Raw genomic sequence first — 13,997 nt, 5'->3', positions numbered from 1 at the left:
CCAGAACAGGTCCCCAGCTAACTGGTCGTTCCGGGGCCCGAGCCGCCGGCAGGCAGCGGCCCCGCCGCACCGCCCGGGGCTGGAGAAGGGCCCACCCGAGCTCCCACCTGGTCACCCGCTCATCATTTGAGCAGGCAACGGGAACGGGGCGGCCGCGGCGCGGAAGGGCCCGAGCAGCGGCTCAGCGCTGCGGGAAGCTGACGGCCCTGGCGTAGGTGTCACCTCGCCCACCGACCGCCACTCCCCGTTACAATACTTCCCGGTTTATTCGTTCTGTCTTTCACTAGCGCAGAGACAGCTCCACCGAAGTGGAGCCTCAAAAAATTCCCTGACACTCGTGCTTGTTCCCCTCCACGGAAATCTTTAGTAAAAGGCGAAAGATTTATACGATTTGAAGAGAAACCAGAGTATAGCTGCTAGGGCCCCCGCACATGTACCCACCCCCGGATGTCGCTCCACAGATCACGGCGACCCCCGCCGCCCCCAGCTCGATCCCCCGCCGCGCCGGCTGGGCCCCAGGCGGCGCACACCGGTACGGCCCCGCGCCCGGACCCGAGCGGCCCCGCGGGAGCTGCAGCAGCGGCGGACAGCTTTACCGGTACTGCGCCGCCAGCCCGTGGTGCACCCTGGGTATGCAAATAAGGCGCATACTAATGAGCACCATGCTAATGAGCCACCGTGGGCCTGCAGCGCTGTGCAGGGCTGTAGCCCAGCAGGAGTTCTGCCTCTGGGGTTGCTGCGTCCGTCCGGCCCCGCCGCTGGTCCCGGAGCTGCACGGACCGAGGCCTCCTGTCCTCTGCCCTCCGCCTGCACCGCCCTTCCCCACACCTCTGCCACACTTGCCCGGAGATGCCCAGCCCCAGCCTCCTGGAGACCCCCTTGGGCACGGCGCAGGGTGGCTGGAGGGATCCTACCTATCTTCGTGCTGGACCTCCAGGTTCATGGAGCACAGCGTGCCCAGCACGGGCTCCACCAGGAGGGATGGCGCCTCTCCCACCACGTCCTGGGGGGAAAAGGACAGAGTGACAGGGACAGTCTTCACACAGTACTCCAGGCTGTCCTCTTCCAAGTACTGGAGCTGCCCAGTGCAGCTTGCAATGCCAAGGAGACTGGCGCAGCTCCTGTCAGGGCAGGAAGGACGGACACAGAAGCTAACGCTGCCCTTCGCCCCCAGGGAGGCACGCTGCCTACCTGCATGGCCCCCAGCGTCTGCAGGGCCAGCTGCTGGGCTCGGGGGGGGGGGGGTGGGGGGTGGGGGGTGGGGGTGGGGGTGGTGGGGGGGGTGGTGACATGCAGCAGCACAGCAAGGAGGCCTTTGTAGACTTGGTTCTGGTACTTGGGATTGCCATGGTCTGAAGGGTCCAGCAGAATCTGCATATCTTCTTGAGCCTCTGCTGAGCTGGAAGTGGCCAAGAACTTGGCGAGGGATCGCACCCCTGTGCAGAGAAAGACACAACAACTCATGTGCCTGGATGAGTCTGGGTCACCCATCTCAGCTGTTTCACTGTCATCCCTGAGAAAACCCAGTACCAGATCCCACTTAAAGTGTGGCTCGAACAGAAGCCAGCAAAAAAGTTCCTTGTCCTTGTCAGGAGCCACACCACCAACTAGAAAACCATTTGGCAAAATTCACAGCTGGAGTAGGTGGCCAAAGCCCTTCTGCAGGTAGACATGCAGAGTCTGACACTGGGATGCCAACAGTGCTAAGGATCCCTCTGCTGATCCTGCCACTTCGTCTCTCTTGGAGCTGTGATGGCAGGTATCACCCCATAGCATCTGACAACATAATCCAAACTACAGAACAACTAATGGGGTTTGGCTTCCACTGCCCAGGAGAAAAAACAGGAAAAAAACCTGTTGCAATGTTCTTTCAAAAGATACAAGCCACAAGCTCCTTCCACCCCCAGAGAGGAAGTCTGGAAAAGTTTGCAGTAGGTGAACACTGCAGGTAAGAATGGAAAATGTTTTAACCAGAGCAGTTGCAACCAGCGGGACAGCAATATCACATCAAAAGAAATGACTGTAAAGAAAGCGAGCTCATTAAAAACTGAGAGAGGGGATGAAATGCAACTGCTCAACAATAGCCGAGACTCTGAACTCCTTCCAGCCAGAGAAACACCGTGGCAATCTGCTGTCCAGCAGGTGGAGGGAAGGGAGTGGCTCAGCGTGGCAAGCAGCCCCGGGGGCCAGAGGTCAGGGAGAACATCCTTGCCTGAATTAGGAAAAAGCACAGATGGACATGCTGCCTACCATAGCTTTCACAAATGAGCTCCTTATACTTCCTGCCAGCGTCTGCAACAAGCTGCAGCAGCTTTAGAGACTCCCTTTTGTTCTCTTCTTTCAGGTGGTTCAGCCCTAGTACTTCCAGGAGAATCAAGATACCTCCAGGCTCCAGAAATTCAATAAGATATCTGCACCTGCAAGGATAGGGGGAACAAAGCCAAAGTGTCATCTGCCTTGGAGCCCGTCTTCCTCTGTCAGCATGCTGTGCTCCAGGGAACTATCATCTCTGGCCTCGCTGCAGTGGGTATCCTGTGCCCGGGCAGTAAACACAAGGAGGCTCACCCTAGAGTGCAAAGGCAGATGCTCGCCAGCAGCACGCTTTGCTGCCAGCAGGTCACCAGCTCCTGTTTTACTCTGTGCTTATTTCAGATATTGAACCACAGGCACAGAAAGCCTTGTTGCCTCACTCAGACTCTCACCACACTCTTTCCACATCGTGACCTGGTAGCTCTGGAGAAATGCACAAGCAGTGGATTTGGTTTTGAGAGCATTTGAAATTCCTACCACAAGCCTCACTGGGGCCTGTCTTGCCTGAAATGCTCACACAGCCTTCCCAAAAGATGCCCAAGGACTTGTTACTTTATGTAGTCACCCCCTCACCCTTGTGTGCCTTTCCCGTGGCACCTTTCACAGAGTGACATTCTATACTCACCCACTTGCAGCAGATAGGAGGATGCCAATGGACTTCAGCAGCTTGTCAAGGCATGTGCTGTAAGTGTAGTTGTTTGTCAAGGCTAAGGAGAGATTTACAGACCATCGTGGTGCTCCCCAGGCTGCCTTTGACTATGTGGAGGTCTGAACTGGGAGAGAGCATGGACCTTCCTCTCACAGGCAGAGAGGCAGCACGCTCATCCCGATATGAGAAAAAACATCAGTTCTAGGTCCCTGTGAGACAGGTTACGTGGCTTTCCCTTCACTTCCATCTTTAGATTGCCAGTGGTTTTTTTAACCCTGCAGAACACGGTTGGATATGGATGTCTCCATATAGAAGCTTATTCTTTAAACAAAATTTCAGTAAAGAACTTTCTCCTCCTCTCCATCTCACTACCACATGCCATCTCCAATTGTCCAAGGAAACAGATACGTCATCCTGAGCCATGCTGTTAGGCGAGCCAGAAATAAGCCGGCTCCCTGGGAGAGCTCCAGCTCCAGCTCTGGTTCTGTCTTGCCATCATTGCTTTTAATGAAGTTGTCCAGGATGCACCTTCGAGCAACTTTGTGGGCACTATCCCATTTCTGCAAGGAAACCATGAGCTTTCCGATGGCTTCCTGCTCTTTAACAGAGGTCATGATCTGTTCTGCCTAGACAAAAGTGAGAAAGAAGTTAAAAAAGGGCTTTGAAGCTAGAAAAAGCCTGTACTAAGGAATTAACCACCAGAATCACATTTAAAATGTCTGGCAAATAATATTAAAGCACTTACTAGACATTAATTTAATCTCATTTTCCTTTATACTTATTTCATAGATAGGAAACTGGGGCAAAAGGATTGCTCCCGGTATGTCTGAAGCTGCACAATGAATCTGCGACAGACTTGACATTCTTTTCCAAGGCAGGTGGCTTCACCACAGGAGCCCTCTTCTCTGCTCTGTTAATAAAGTCATTTTAATGTTACCCATTACCCCAGTCTTGGTTTCTCGCTAGCCTCATGATATGAACACTGCATCTCATATCTGACCTGCCAGAGAATAAATAGGGTGAAATGAGAGCACAAATAGGTATGGATTTATGGGGAGTGACAGGGTCAAGGGGGCTGTAAATGCCTGTTAGCACAGCAGTACAGCATGTCCTCCCTCACGTGATGGAGCGACAGTCGTTTGGACTGGGCCCATATTCACTCCAGGAAGATGTGCTTGGCCTTGGCAGTGGGAGAGCGCTTTGGGACCCTTTGGTATGACAGACATTTGCTCTGTTTTTTTCTTATCTAATTTCTACGGAATGTTTTAAAACAATCTAAGAAAACCTGAAATGATAAGAACTAATAAGCAAGAAGACAGAAGCTCCAGAAACATCCCTTGCCTGCATTTCCTTCCATCCCTTCACACAGGTGTTAAAGAAAGCAATCCATATTTTGCCAGATTTCTTTGGCACACTTTTGGCTCAGTATTCCAGCTTGAAAAATGTGAAGGTGTGCTTAGTAAGGGGATGAAATGTCAGAGGATTATGCTCTCCATTCATTCAGGTAGGTGAGAATTCCACTGACATGTATGCCTTTGGCTTTAGGACACTGACCTATCTCTAGGAGCCACACAGTTAAACATCAGTACCTGTGTATATACACAGATGCAGACAGAGCGACAAGGTCACAGACAGCTGCATTAACACAGGTGCGTTGCTCTCCACCAAGCTGTATAAATGTGTCTGAAGATAAGAAAGGAATTCACGCCTTGTCTAATATAGTTCTTGGACTTCCTACATCAGAAAAGCACAATTTCAGGTTTTATTTAAAGTGTTGTTTAAGAGAAGTTAAAATGACATAAAAATCTTTGGGTTTCAGAATAAGAAGTTTATTTCAATATAATACAAGTTGCTAAGATTATCAATTTCCTATCTACAAAGTTCTTAAGCCTTTTTTCCTAGAATCTGGAGCAAAATTCCAAATCAGTTCCAGAATATCCCCAAGATACCTGCTCAAAAATAACTTTCTGTTGCTATTATCTGAACCAGACTGAAAACAATGACCAAGAGGTGAAGATGTACCTCAGTATCTGAAAACAAACAAACAAAGTCTTCAAAAAGCTGGCTAGGAAACAACGTTTGAGAATTAAGATGAGATGAAATTTCACTGGGGAGTTAACGGTCTGTACTGTATAAGGAGTCTGTGTCCTTGGCAGGGCATTTTCAGGATCTCCTTTGTGGGGAAGCAGGTTTAAAATAAATCCATTTTCCCAAAATAGTTGTGATTGAAAATGTTATTAGCCATAACAAATGTTAGTGCTGACAGGAGAATGGCCTGTTAGGGGCCTCTGGTGAAACAGTCAAGTGAAAGTCATATTTCACATTATTGCTAGCATTTTCCTGTGATTTACAGAATATTTGTGAAACATTACTTGCAAGGCATATGATTGATATTGAAAGAACAGCTAGTGTGTAGGGGGAATCTCTATTTCACAGAGACTGTTTGCATGAAATTTACAGTCCCATAAAGTGCTCCTCTGTCCTCAACAGAGATCTAGTTAAAAGAACTTTACAGTCTGAAACATCCCAAAATTGATTCTAAATTAACGTTTCCATATTTATGTTTAAGGTGCTGGTGGTGTAATGCTATCCTATTTTTATTATAAAGCTGCAGTAACCCCCCACTATTCAGAAATACCAGCACTAGCCTTTGGACGTGAGGATTTTAGTTATACAAAGGGCTTGCATATGAATCAACGGCAAAAAAAAAGAAGAGTTTGAAACAATGATCATGTGAGGCTTCTGAGAATACAGTGGTATCTGTCCCTGGCTGCTACAATAAGAGCATCTGCTGACATAGTAGCCTTTAGAGCCAGCATTGCAAAGTACCGGGAAAATGTATATGAATATTTTTATCATGACCATTTTATACAGGGGAACATACAGACACAGGGAAGTTAAATGACTTGCATGAGTTGTTTATCAGTGCTAGCATCAGCACATAACTCCTGTTTGTTGGCTTCAGACTCTGCTCTCAATAGTGCTGGGCTGCCACCCCAGTCCATTGGACCTAATAATCAAAACAAGGCTGGGTCAGGGCAGTGGTTTATTCCTGCCAAGAAAAACACAAGTGATTTAGGGACTGGCTCTGGCAATTCAGCAGTTCTTTACATCCAGAGTGCTGCTAAATCATCAGATTGAGATCAAAAGGCAAACTGGTGCTGCGTCAGCCTCAGTCCAAGTGTGAGGTGCCAGGGACTTACGGGCTTGGACTCACGGAAGGACAAAGTGATAGTGATTTGGTGTTAGCTTTGCACCTTCAACATCAAGGTTGTGCCCAGCTTCAAACAAAACTTAGAGCCTCTGCTTCCCTAGCAGGTTTCACCCTCTCCTGGCAGACCTCAAATCCCCCACAGTCTTCCTCACACACAATGCACCATCCTCAGTGTACCCCAGTGCCTTCTACCCAGCCCCTATCAACCCACAGTGCCACTGGTCCCTCTCTCACCCACATGTCCTGCCACCCAGCCCCACTGTTAACCCAGTCAAAACTCCAAACCTAACTCTGCACTCTCCTCACCAAAACTCCAAACCTAACTCTGCACTCTCCTCACCCCCAGCCAGGCCCCGCACTGATCCCTACACCCACCCTGGCCCCTACCTCCCCTAATCCGCTGCAGTCTCAACATTTCCTACCCCAGAAACAACCATCCCACCAGGCCTGATCCAGCCCAACCGCGGGCCCAGTGGGCCCCCACAGTCCCAAACCCACCTTAGGCCCTACAGCCCCTCACGCACTCCCTGACCCCAGCGCCCACCCCCAGGTCTGTCTCCCTGGCCCAAATGCCTCCCTCAGGACCAACAACCCCCTCAGTCCCCACGTCCACCCTATCCTCCAGCCCCCCTGACTGCGATCCCCACTCCAGGCCCTACAACTCCCCTCATCCCGACCGCCCCAGGCCCTACACCCCCCACGCCACCCCCACGCCCCAGCGCCCGCCTCAGCCCCTCACTCCCTCTCACCTTCCCCGAGGGGGCGGACTCCCATCAGAATAACTGACACCGCGGCCGAACCAATCGCGGCCCGCCTTTGACCCTCCGGCCCAATGGGTGGGCCGATTTCCCTCACCAGTGGGCGGGGCGGCCAGCCCGGGCCGGGTGCTAAGGGCGCGTCGCTAAGGAAGTAGGAGGCGGGAAGGTGAAGAGCCGGAGAGCGGGGCGGGGCGGGGTGGAAGCTCTGCCTTTCTATTGGCTGCGGAGGGGCGTGGGGGCGGAGCTTCCGGTGGCGAGAGCGGAAGCGGCGGTGGGGTGTGAGGAGGGAGGGCGCGGCGATGGGGGTCCGCGGGCTGGAGGCGGCGGTGGAGCTGGCGCCGGGGGAGGCCCGCGGTGCGGGGGCGAGCGAGCATGGGGGGGCCCGAGGATGGAGGGGGGGCCCCGAGGATGGAGGGGGGGCGGGCCCGCGGGCCCCCTGTGACAGGAGGGCCTGTGGGACCCCTGAGGGTGGGGGGGACACCGGGCCTGGGGGACCTCTGAGGGTGGGGGGGGCCGGGCCTGGGGGGACCCCTCAGGGTCGGGGGAGAAGGAGCCGTGGAGACACTTGTACCCTACCAGGTGTCTGGTAGTTTCTGGAGAGCAGGGCGGGACACGTCCCTTTTCCCCTGGAAGGGGGCAGCAGTCTCTGATGCCTCCCCTCGCCCGGGAGGTGTGAGGAGGGGGTCTCTGTCCCCGTAGCCATCTTCACACCGCTGGCTTTGCATCAGCGGAGAGCTTTGTGAGGCTGCAGGGACTGAAACTGCTGTCCTCCTCAGCACGCCCACACAGTGAAACTGGAACGAGGCAGTGTTCGTAACAGACTTAATAAATGAAGCTAATACCAGCTTCACCATTAGTTTTAAACTTTATTAACCAGGCAAGTTGCCGTAAGTTCTGATTCTGGTAGACTGGTGGACAAATATCTTAAATCTTGTGATTTGTTTCAGGAAGCGGTACAGAGAGGGGGCACGCAGATGGTCAGCCTGTGGTGATCCTTTTAGGTTGGGCAGGCTGCCAGGACAAATACCTGGCCAAATACAGCACAATCTACGGTCAGAAGGTGGGTAGCTTATTTATATTTTCATGATACTATTATACAACTCTCTGGGAAACTGCTTCTTTTCTCCATGTTGGTGAAATCACTCTAAAGCCGCTCTCAGTCTGAAGAGTCATTGGGATTGAGTGGCAAGTTCTCTTGTCATTGAAAGCTCCTTGTCTGACAGTGTGCAGGCAGCATTATCTAACAGTTGGTGATGTCATCTCTGTGCGTGCAGCTGAGACAAAAATAGTTCCTTGGAGACAGTTGCTGCTGTTTTGTGAATCGCTGGAATATTTTAAGGTTTTTAAAGTTATGAGATTATTCAGGAGTGACATGAACTGTGTAAACTTTCCAAACAGGTAAATGTAGGGGGAAAGATTATGCGTTTACTGCTTGCTAATAGGCCACAGCACAGACTTGGGGAGGCCAGGTTGACAAAACATGTCAACACCTGTCATTCCTTTGGCTTTTTCTTCCTCTGAAGATGATTCATCTAAATATTGTAATCCAAATTTATTTTATCCTGTCTGTGAAGCACACATCCTGTGGTAGTCATACCTGCTCACTAGGAAATCCTTGTGTTTGAAACAGAGAGGTCTGTCTGGCTGCTAGTTCCCTAAGTTACGTTTTCTTTTCTAATACTGTATTTTACTGGAATGACCCCAGCTTGTAGTATGGGGACCCAGTTAGACATTAGACTTTTTTTTTTTTTTTTTTGTCACCATACAAGGATCTTATATTTATCCAAGTCTGTTTCAGCTATAGGTGGCAAAGTTTGTACATTAACAAGTTTATTTAACAATAAACTTGTTAATGTGTAATCCAGTGCAAGAGTCCTGAATTGGCTTGTTCTGGTGAAGAATTAATTACTAAGTGACTGTTATGACTGAGGTGCTGCTGAGCAGATGAGGAGCTCATTACATGGCAGCATGCCAACTTCTCTGAAAATACTCTTCTATCAGAAAGATGATAGGAATGGGAAAGGAGGGAAAGGGTTTTATTGATAGAAATGGGAAAGGAGGGAAAGGGTTTTATTAGCTCCCTAATAAGGAAGTGGCTGCAACCATTGCAAGATGGTACAGAAGACTTTGATTTAAGAACTTGATATCCTCTTCTTTCTTGTTCACTACTTAGGGAGCTCTGGGCAGGAGGGTTGTGTTGGTGACTTTGCCTTGTGTTTGTCAGTGCGTTTAGGTGATAGAAAAGACCTAAGGTATTCATAAATACAGTTCCTTCTGCTCTGTTTAGAAACTCCTCCAGGATCCTGTTTCCCAGGCTGCACCTAAGTGTAAGGGTTTGGCTGTAATGGCAATTGTTTGGGCATTCTGAACCAGTGCTCTTCATTTGCACAGCTGGAGCATTTCAGAAAGGCTCATGAAAATCATGTCAGTGTTGATTGTGGGTGAGTCTTAGAGACCGCTGCAAACAAGTACTACCCAAGGACAGGAAGAAATTCCTCCTCCAACTCCTCCTTGCATTTATTTCAATGTCATGAACTAGATGTGTAGCAGAAAAGGCCCTTCTTACTAAAATGGCTTATACTGAAGGTTTGTGAATCAAGGAAATGGTTTTCTCTTCCTGGGTGAAGACTAAGACTCATAAAACTTGTGTGGCAATGTCCCCAGGGGCTGTGCCAGTTAGCACAAGATTTGAAAGGATCTCAAATGTCATCAAGTCCAGGCCTCTGCTACTGCAGAAACCTTTTCATAGTACTGTGTGCTGTTATGATTAATATAATCCTATTCATATTGGTGCCTCACTACTGACACTAAAGACCACCTTCTGGCCCTGTGGTTTCTGGTGGAAACCTGTTCTAAATTTTCACGTTCTTTGTACTGATGCTTCCTTACTCCTTGTAATTTACAGCACAGCCTAAATGTCTGTGGGGTCTCTTTCTGTTCTTAGGGGTGTACCGTCATCCGCTACACGGCTCCATGGAGGATGATATTCTTCTCTGAGACCTTTGGCATCAGATCCCTCCAGACCCCAGCCAAGAGACTCCTGGAGCTGCTCTTTGACTACAGTGTAGAAAACAGACCGGTTCTTTTTCATGTTTTTAGCAATGGTGGTGTCATGCTGTACCGTTACATCATTGAGGCGCTCCACACTCACAAGCCATTTAAGAACGTCAAAGTAGCAGGCACCGTTTTTGATAGTGCCCCTGGCAGAAGAAACTTGAGGGGAGGCCTTCGTGCCTTGGCAACTGTCTTGGTGTCCACAAATGTGCTGCTCAAGTATTTCCTCTTATTCACTTTTGCTACTACAGCTGTTGTACTGCGGATCTTGCTGTACCCATTGACCCGCTTCATCCATGAGAGCCATTACGATGCCCTGCTGAAAGCGCCCTCACGGTGGCCTGAGCTTTACCTCTATTCCCAAGCTGATGCCATCATCAAGGCCAGCGAAGTTAAGCACATGGCTGATGCCCGGCAGCAGCTTGGTGTCTCTGTGAAAGCTGTAGACTTCTCGGATTCAGCTCATGTCAGCCATATGCGAGCATATCCCACCTATTACAGCAACCTCTGTATGACTTTCCTGTCTGACTGTGTTGGGGGCTCACCTCGTTAGTGGTATAATGACCTCCAGTGTTTGCAGTGTTTGCCTCTGCTTTGCTCAGCTTGTATGGGAAATGTCACCCCCTTTGCCTTTGTGTCTTTGGAGGGAGGAAAGTAGAGACTTCTTAGCTTCCCCCTGCTGCCCCCCATATGGAAGTCTGAAAGCCTCTGGGCTGGCCTTTGGGCCAGCCACGTTATAGCAGAAAGTAAATGTGGATTAGTTTAAAGTACTGAAGGTAAAATCCTAGCATGGTTGACGTCGATGTACATTATCAAGGTGTGTCAGCCAAGAATTTCACACAGAGTGTTACCTCTTTCTTTCTGTCTCCTGTTCTCTGCTTTCCATGTTTAGTTGTCCCTGATGTCCAATGTGCGTGTTCTGTTGCCTTGTACTGATTTTACAATATAGCTCTTTCACGTCTGCTGTTTTTTTCCTCTCCGCCATTTCTTTTATGTTGCAGTGAGCAAACAGAAGCAGCTCTGCAGGACTTTTCTCTTGTTGTATCCCAGATCTTGTTATACTCCTTGCTGGAGATCAGGCCCAGAAATCAAGTGTAAGACCTGGAAAAAGTGTATATAGGGCAGTATGAGCAGACTGTCATCTGATTCCTTTAAGTAGCTGAGATAGAGCAAGCAGTCAAAGCTCTGATCCTTGGTGGGAGCTCAAATATTTGTGGTAACTTCTGTGTTCTTCAACCAAAAGAGTTAAGTTAACCTTTTTGAATGTGTCTTGTTTTGTTTCTCTTCCCTCCAGTCTATTGTGTGTTCTCCCGAGCAGTTTTGCTTTCCTGGAGAATTGCTCATATATTACTGTGTGTCTTTGAGCAGCCTGTATTGTGCATCTGGAAATACAGGGAAACTGGCACAGCTGTAACCCAAAAGACCTCGGAAACAGAAAGGTGCAACTGCAGAGAAAAATGAAACTGTCTCTTGGAGCTATGATTCATACTGGATGTTTCTTAAATCACTTCCAGCCCACAAATGACCATGAAATTCAATGTTTTTCCCCCAGTGTTCTCTTCAGATGATCAGTCTTTGCTGCCTGTGCAGCGCATACTAGTAATACAAGAAACTAATTCCTTCCACCTAGTGAAAAAGTAGTTTATTGCACTGCGTGTCAGCCATGTTTGGTTTTGGGTTTTGTTGTTTATTTGGGGGAGAAGTCGGGGTAAAGACAGAGGCGAGCTTGCAAATATGTTTATGTTGTGTCACAGTATTGCAAGCTTCTTAGTAATGTGGTGGACAGTATTAACCAGCATCAAATTCCCAGCCAAAGATTGCTGGGAACAGGCTCTGGAGGGCTGTGATATGGGCCTGTTTGAACAGAGGACTGCCCTTGAGAAGGAAGAACATAAAAAACACGAGGATTTTTACAGATGTTTGCTGCCTCTGGTCTGCTGTGCTTGTCCTGCCCATCCTTGGGGTGCTGTCATCCACAGTGACAAATCATTTGCTGTTCTGAATTGAAACGGAGAGAGGGAGGTCTCATGGGAAGCACTAAAATAATTCGTAAGTATAAAACAAGAACCATAACACCTCACGGTGGAAGCACAGGGTGAGTTGTGGTCAGTGGCTGGCACAAATGTTTTTAGCAGGCTAATGTGACAAAGCTTACTTAAAGCAAAGAGTAACCCCATGTTGGGCATAGTTTTAAAGGGTGGACTGGGGTGTATAGGGTAGGTGAGAATTAATGGGAAAAGAGCTGATGGCCTGGTTTGTCTTCAGGTTTTTTTTTTAAAGTGAAAACTGGCTCCAGGCACAGGAGCACTTGTTTCTTGGGGTCCAGTGTTCTGTAGGTGTGATCCCAGTTTCAGCTTCCAGTGTGAAGGTAAGCTGAGGGCTACACTGCAGTAAGATAGCCTTCAGCCTGCTGCTTTTCATGAAGAAATTCTTGTTCCTAGGGTTTGGACCTATAAAATCCAGTCATGGTTCCCTATCCCCAGAAAGCCCATCAGAGATCTCTTAGCTTTTTAAAGCAGGCCCCTGGTTTGTGCTGTCGGTGCTGTAACTCCCGAGCTGTGATCTGTTTGCCTGCCTTCCCGGAGAGATGGGCTGTCTTCTGAGCATCCAGCCTGTTTGTGGCACTGAAAACTCTTAGGGAGCAGAGGTGATAAAGGTTATTTAACTAGTGCTTGCTCTCATGCTGGTTTCTACAGGTTCAGTATTTACAGAACAGTTAAACACTCCATAATATACACTTCTGAATTAATACAGTTGTGCTGAGCTGGGAATCTGCCGTTCCTGTTTATTGCTGTGGGCGTTGGATTTCTGTTTAAAGACTCGGGCTGTTGCGGAGCATGGCTGGCAGGAGATGGAGCTAAACCTTCCGTCCCCGTGCGATGGGATGGTGAAGCTCCCTCTGGAAAGACCCTCACATGTCCGCTACACCTTCCATCCCCACCTTCAGCTCCCCACCACGGGATTGCTGTTCCCTCAACTCTGTCCAGCTCTGCTCCACCCCGCCGCTTTACGGGACGGCAGGGAGGGAGCAGGTGCTGCCTGCTGGCGCTCCGCAGTCGGAGGTGCCCTGGGCTTCGAAAATGGAAACCTGCTCACAGGCATTTCCAGGGCTGCAAAACTGACTTGAAATCCAGAGCTCATTTGTGTACACACCTCTCTAAGGGCAGGGGGATCTCAAGGAAGCCTGTGGTTTACAGAGGAAGTCATCAGTGCCAATCTTGTGGGCGAGTTCCGTTTTCCGTGCCCCAGCAAGTTTTAATTATGATTATGAGCAGTGTGTTAAATGTATTGTGTGATATATTGCCGCCTTCTTTCCTGTACAGCATGTATACTCACCCCTCCACCTCCTTCTGCCTTCTTTATTTCTGTTGCTTGTTATTTGAAACAGAAGGTTAATAACTTGGAGCCCGAAGGCACACGGCCAAGAACTGATCCAAGCACTACTGGATTTAAAAAACCCTAGCCTCAAACCCTTAATCCTTGCTAAACTGTCACAGTTTGGTGCAGCCTGTGTTCCTAAAGAGCTTCAGCCTGAACGCTGAAGGCCAAAGGCTGGGATATCGTGGCAAATCCAAGTAAATCTCTGAGATAAGCCGTGGGAGGGGTATTGCAGATCTGTGCTTTGGGAGGAAAAATGCAGTGTCCTTGGGCTTGCCTTTGGGTTCGGAGCGGGACGTGGCACCGACGGTCTCATTTCCCTGCAGCACAGACGGTGGAGCAGTGTGGGCGAATCACCAGCGATGGTGGGAGAGGAGGATGCCCAGGGGCCAGCTGCTGCTGTTGGGCGTTTCCCAGCCAGGTGCATTTTGCAAGAGCACAAACGAACCTTTCCTCAGCAACAAAAGCTGTTTGTGAGTGTTTCCCATGAGGGAGCTGTCTGCTGGCTCACTCCCCTGTGCTGCCTTCTCTCCCCAGGCAGCGGTGGTGTTACGGGAAGGTTTTGAAAAAGAAAAAAAGCTACTTAGTGGTCAGAGCGGTTGTGTGCCTGCGCTGGAGGGTGCTGAGCTGCTGC

General features: G+C 49.5%; 1 protein-coding gene and 1 non-coding gene across 4 annotated transcripts; one reads left to right on the top strand and one right to left on the bottom strand.

Moving 5' to 3' along the window:
- Positions 1-296: 296 nt before the first annotated feature.
- LOC129737239 (U5 spliceosomal RNA) lies at positions 297-411 on the bottom strand. The gene has a single exon (XR_008734842.1). It is a non-coding gene; the product is annotated as a U5 spliceosomal RNA (small nuclear RNA).
- A 6,777-nt stretch (positions 412-7,188) lies between these two features.
- TMEM53 (transmembrane protein 53) lies at positions 7,189-11,610 on the top strand. 3 transcript variants are annotated; one of them, XM_014278552.3, is made up of 3 exons: positions 7,189-7,207; positions 7,879-7,991; positions 9,876-11,610. In XM_014278552.3, exon 3 carries the CDS (start codon positions 9,912-9,914, stop codon positions 10,536-10,538), a length of 627 nt encoding a protein of 208 aa, XP_014134027.1. In that variant the 5' UTR covers positions 7,189-7,207; positions 7,879-7,991; positions 9,876-9,911; the 3' UTR covers positions 10,539-11,610. The 3 variants fall into 3 exon arrangements, with proteins under 3 accessions (XP_014134027.1, XP_055581216.1, XP_027658462.1); XM_055725241.1 differs by having other exon boundaries at positions 7,191-7,285; XM_027802661.2 differs by lacking the exon at positions 7,189-7,207 and adding an exon at positions 9,219-9,372.
- Positions 11,611-13,997: the final 2,387 nt, after the last annotated feature.

This window comes from Falco cherrug, chromosome 12 (genome assembly GCF_023634085.1).
Source record: "Falco cherrug isolate bFalChe1 chromosome 12, bFalChe1.pri, whole genome shotgun sequence".
Lineage (NCBI taxonomy): Eukaryota > Metazoa > Chordata > Aves > Falconiformes > Falconidae > Falco > Falco cherrug.
The sequence above is the reverse complement of the archived record's forward strand: the minus strand, read 5'-3'. Positions and strand labels throughout refer to the sequence as shown.

What these genes read in the sequence shown, in the direction of transcription:
- TMEM53 (XM_055725241.1), top strand. Translation starts at nt 7,231, where the DNA reads ATGGGGGTCCGCGGGCTGGAGGCGGCGGTGGAGCTGGCGCCGGGGGAG. An exon ending in GGCGCCGGGGGAGGCCCGCG is followed by an intron (nt 7,286 to 7,878) that starts GTGCGGGGGCGA and finishes GATTTGTTTCAG; the next exon opens with GAAGCGGTACAGAGAGGGGG. An exon ending in GCACAATCTACGGTCAGAAG is followed by an intron (nt 7,992 to 9,875) that starts GTGGGTAGCTTA and finishes TTCTGTTCTTAG; the next exon opens with GGGTGTACCGTCATCCGCTA.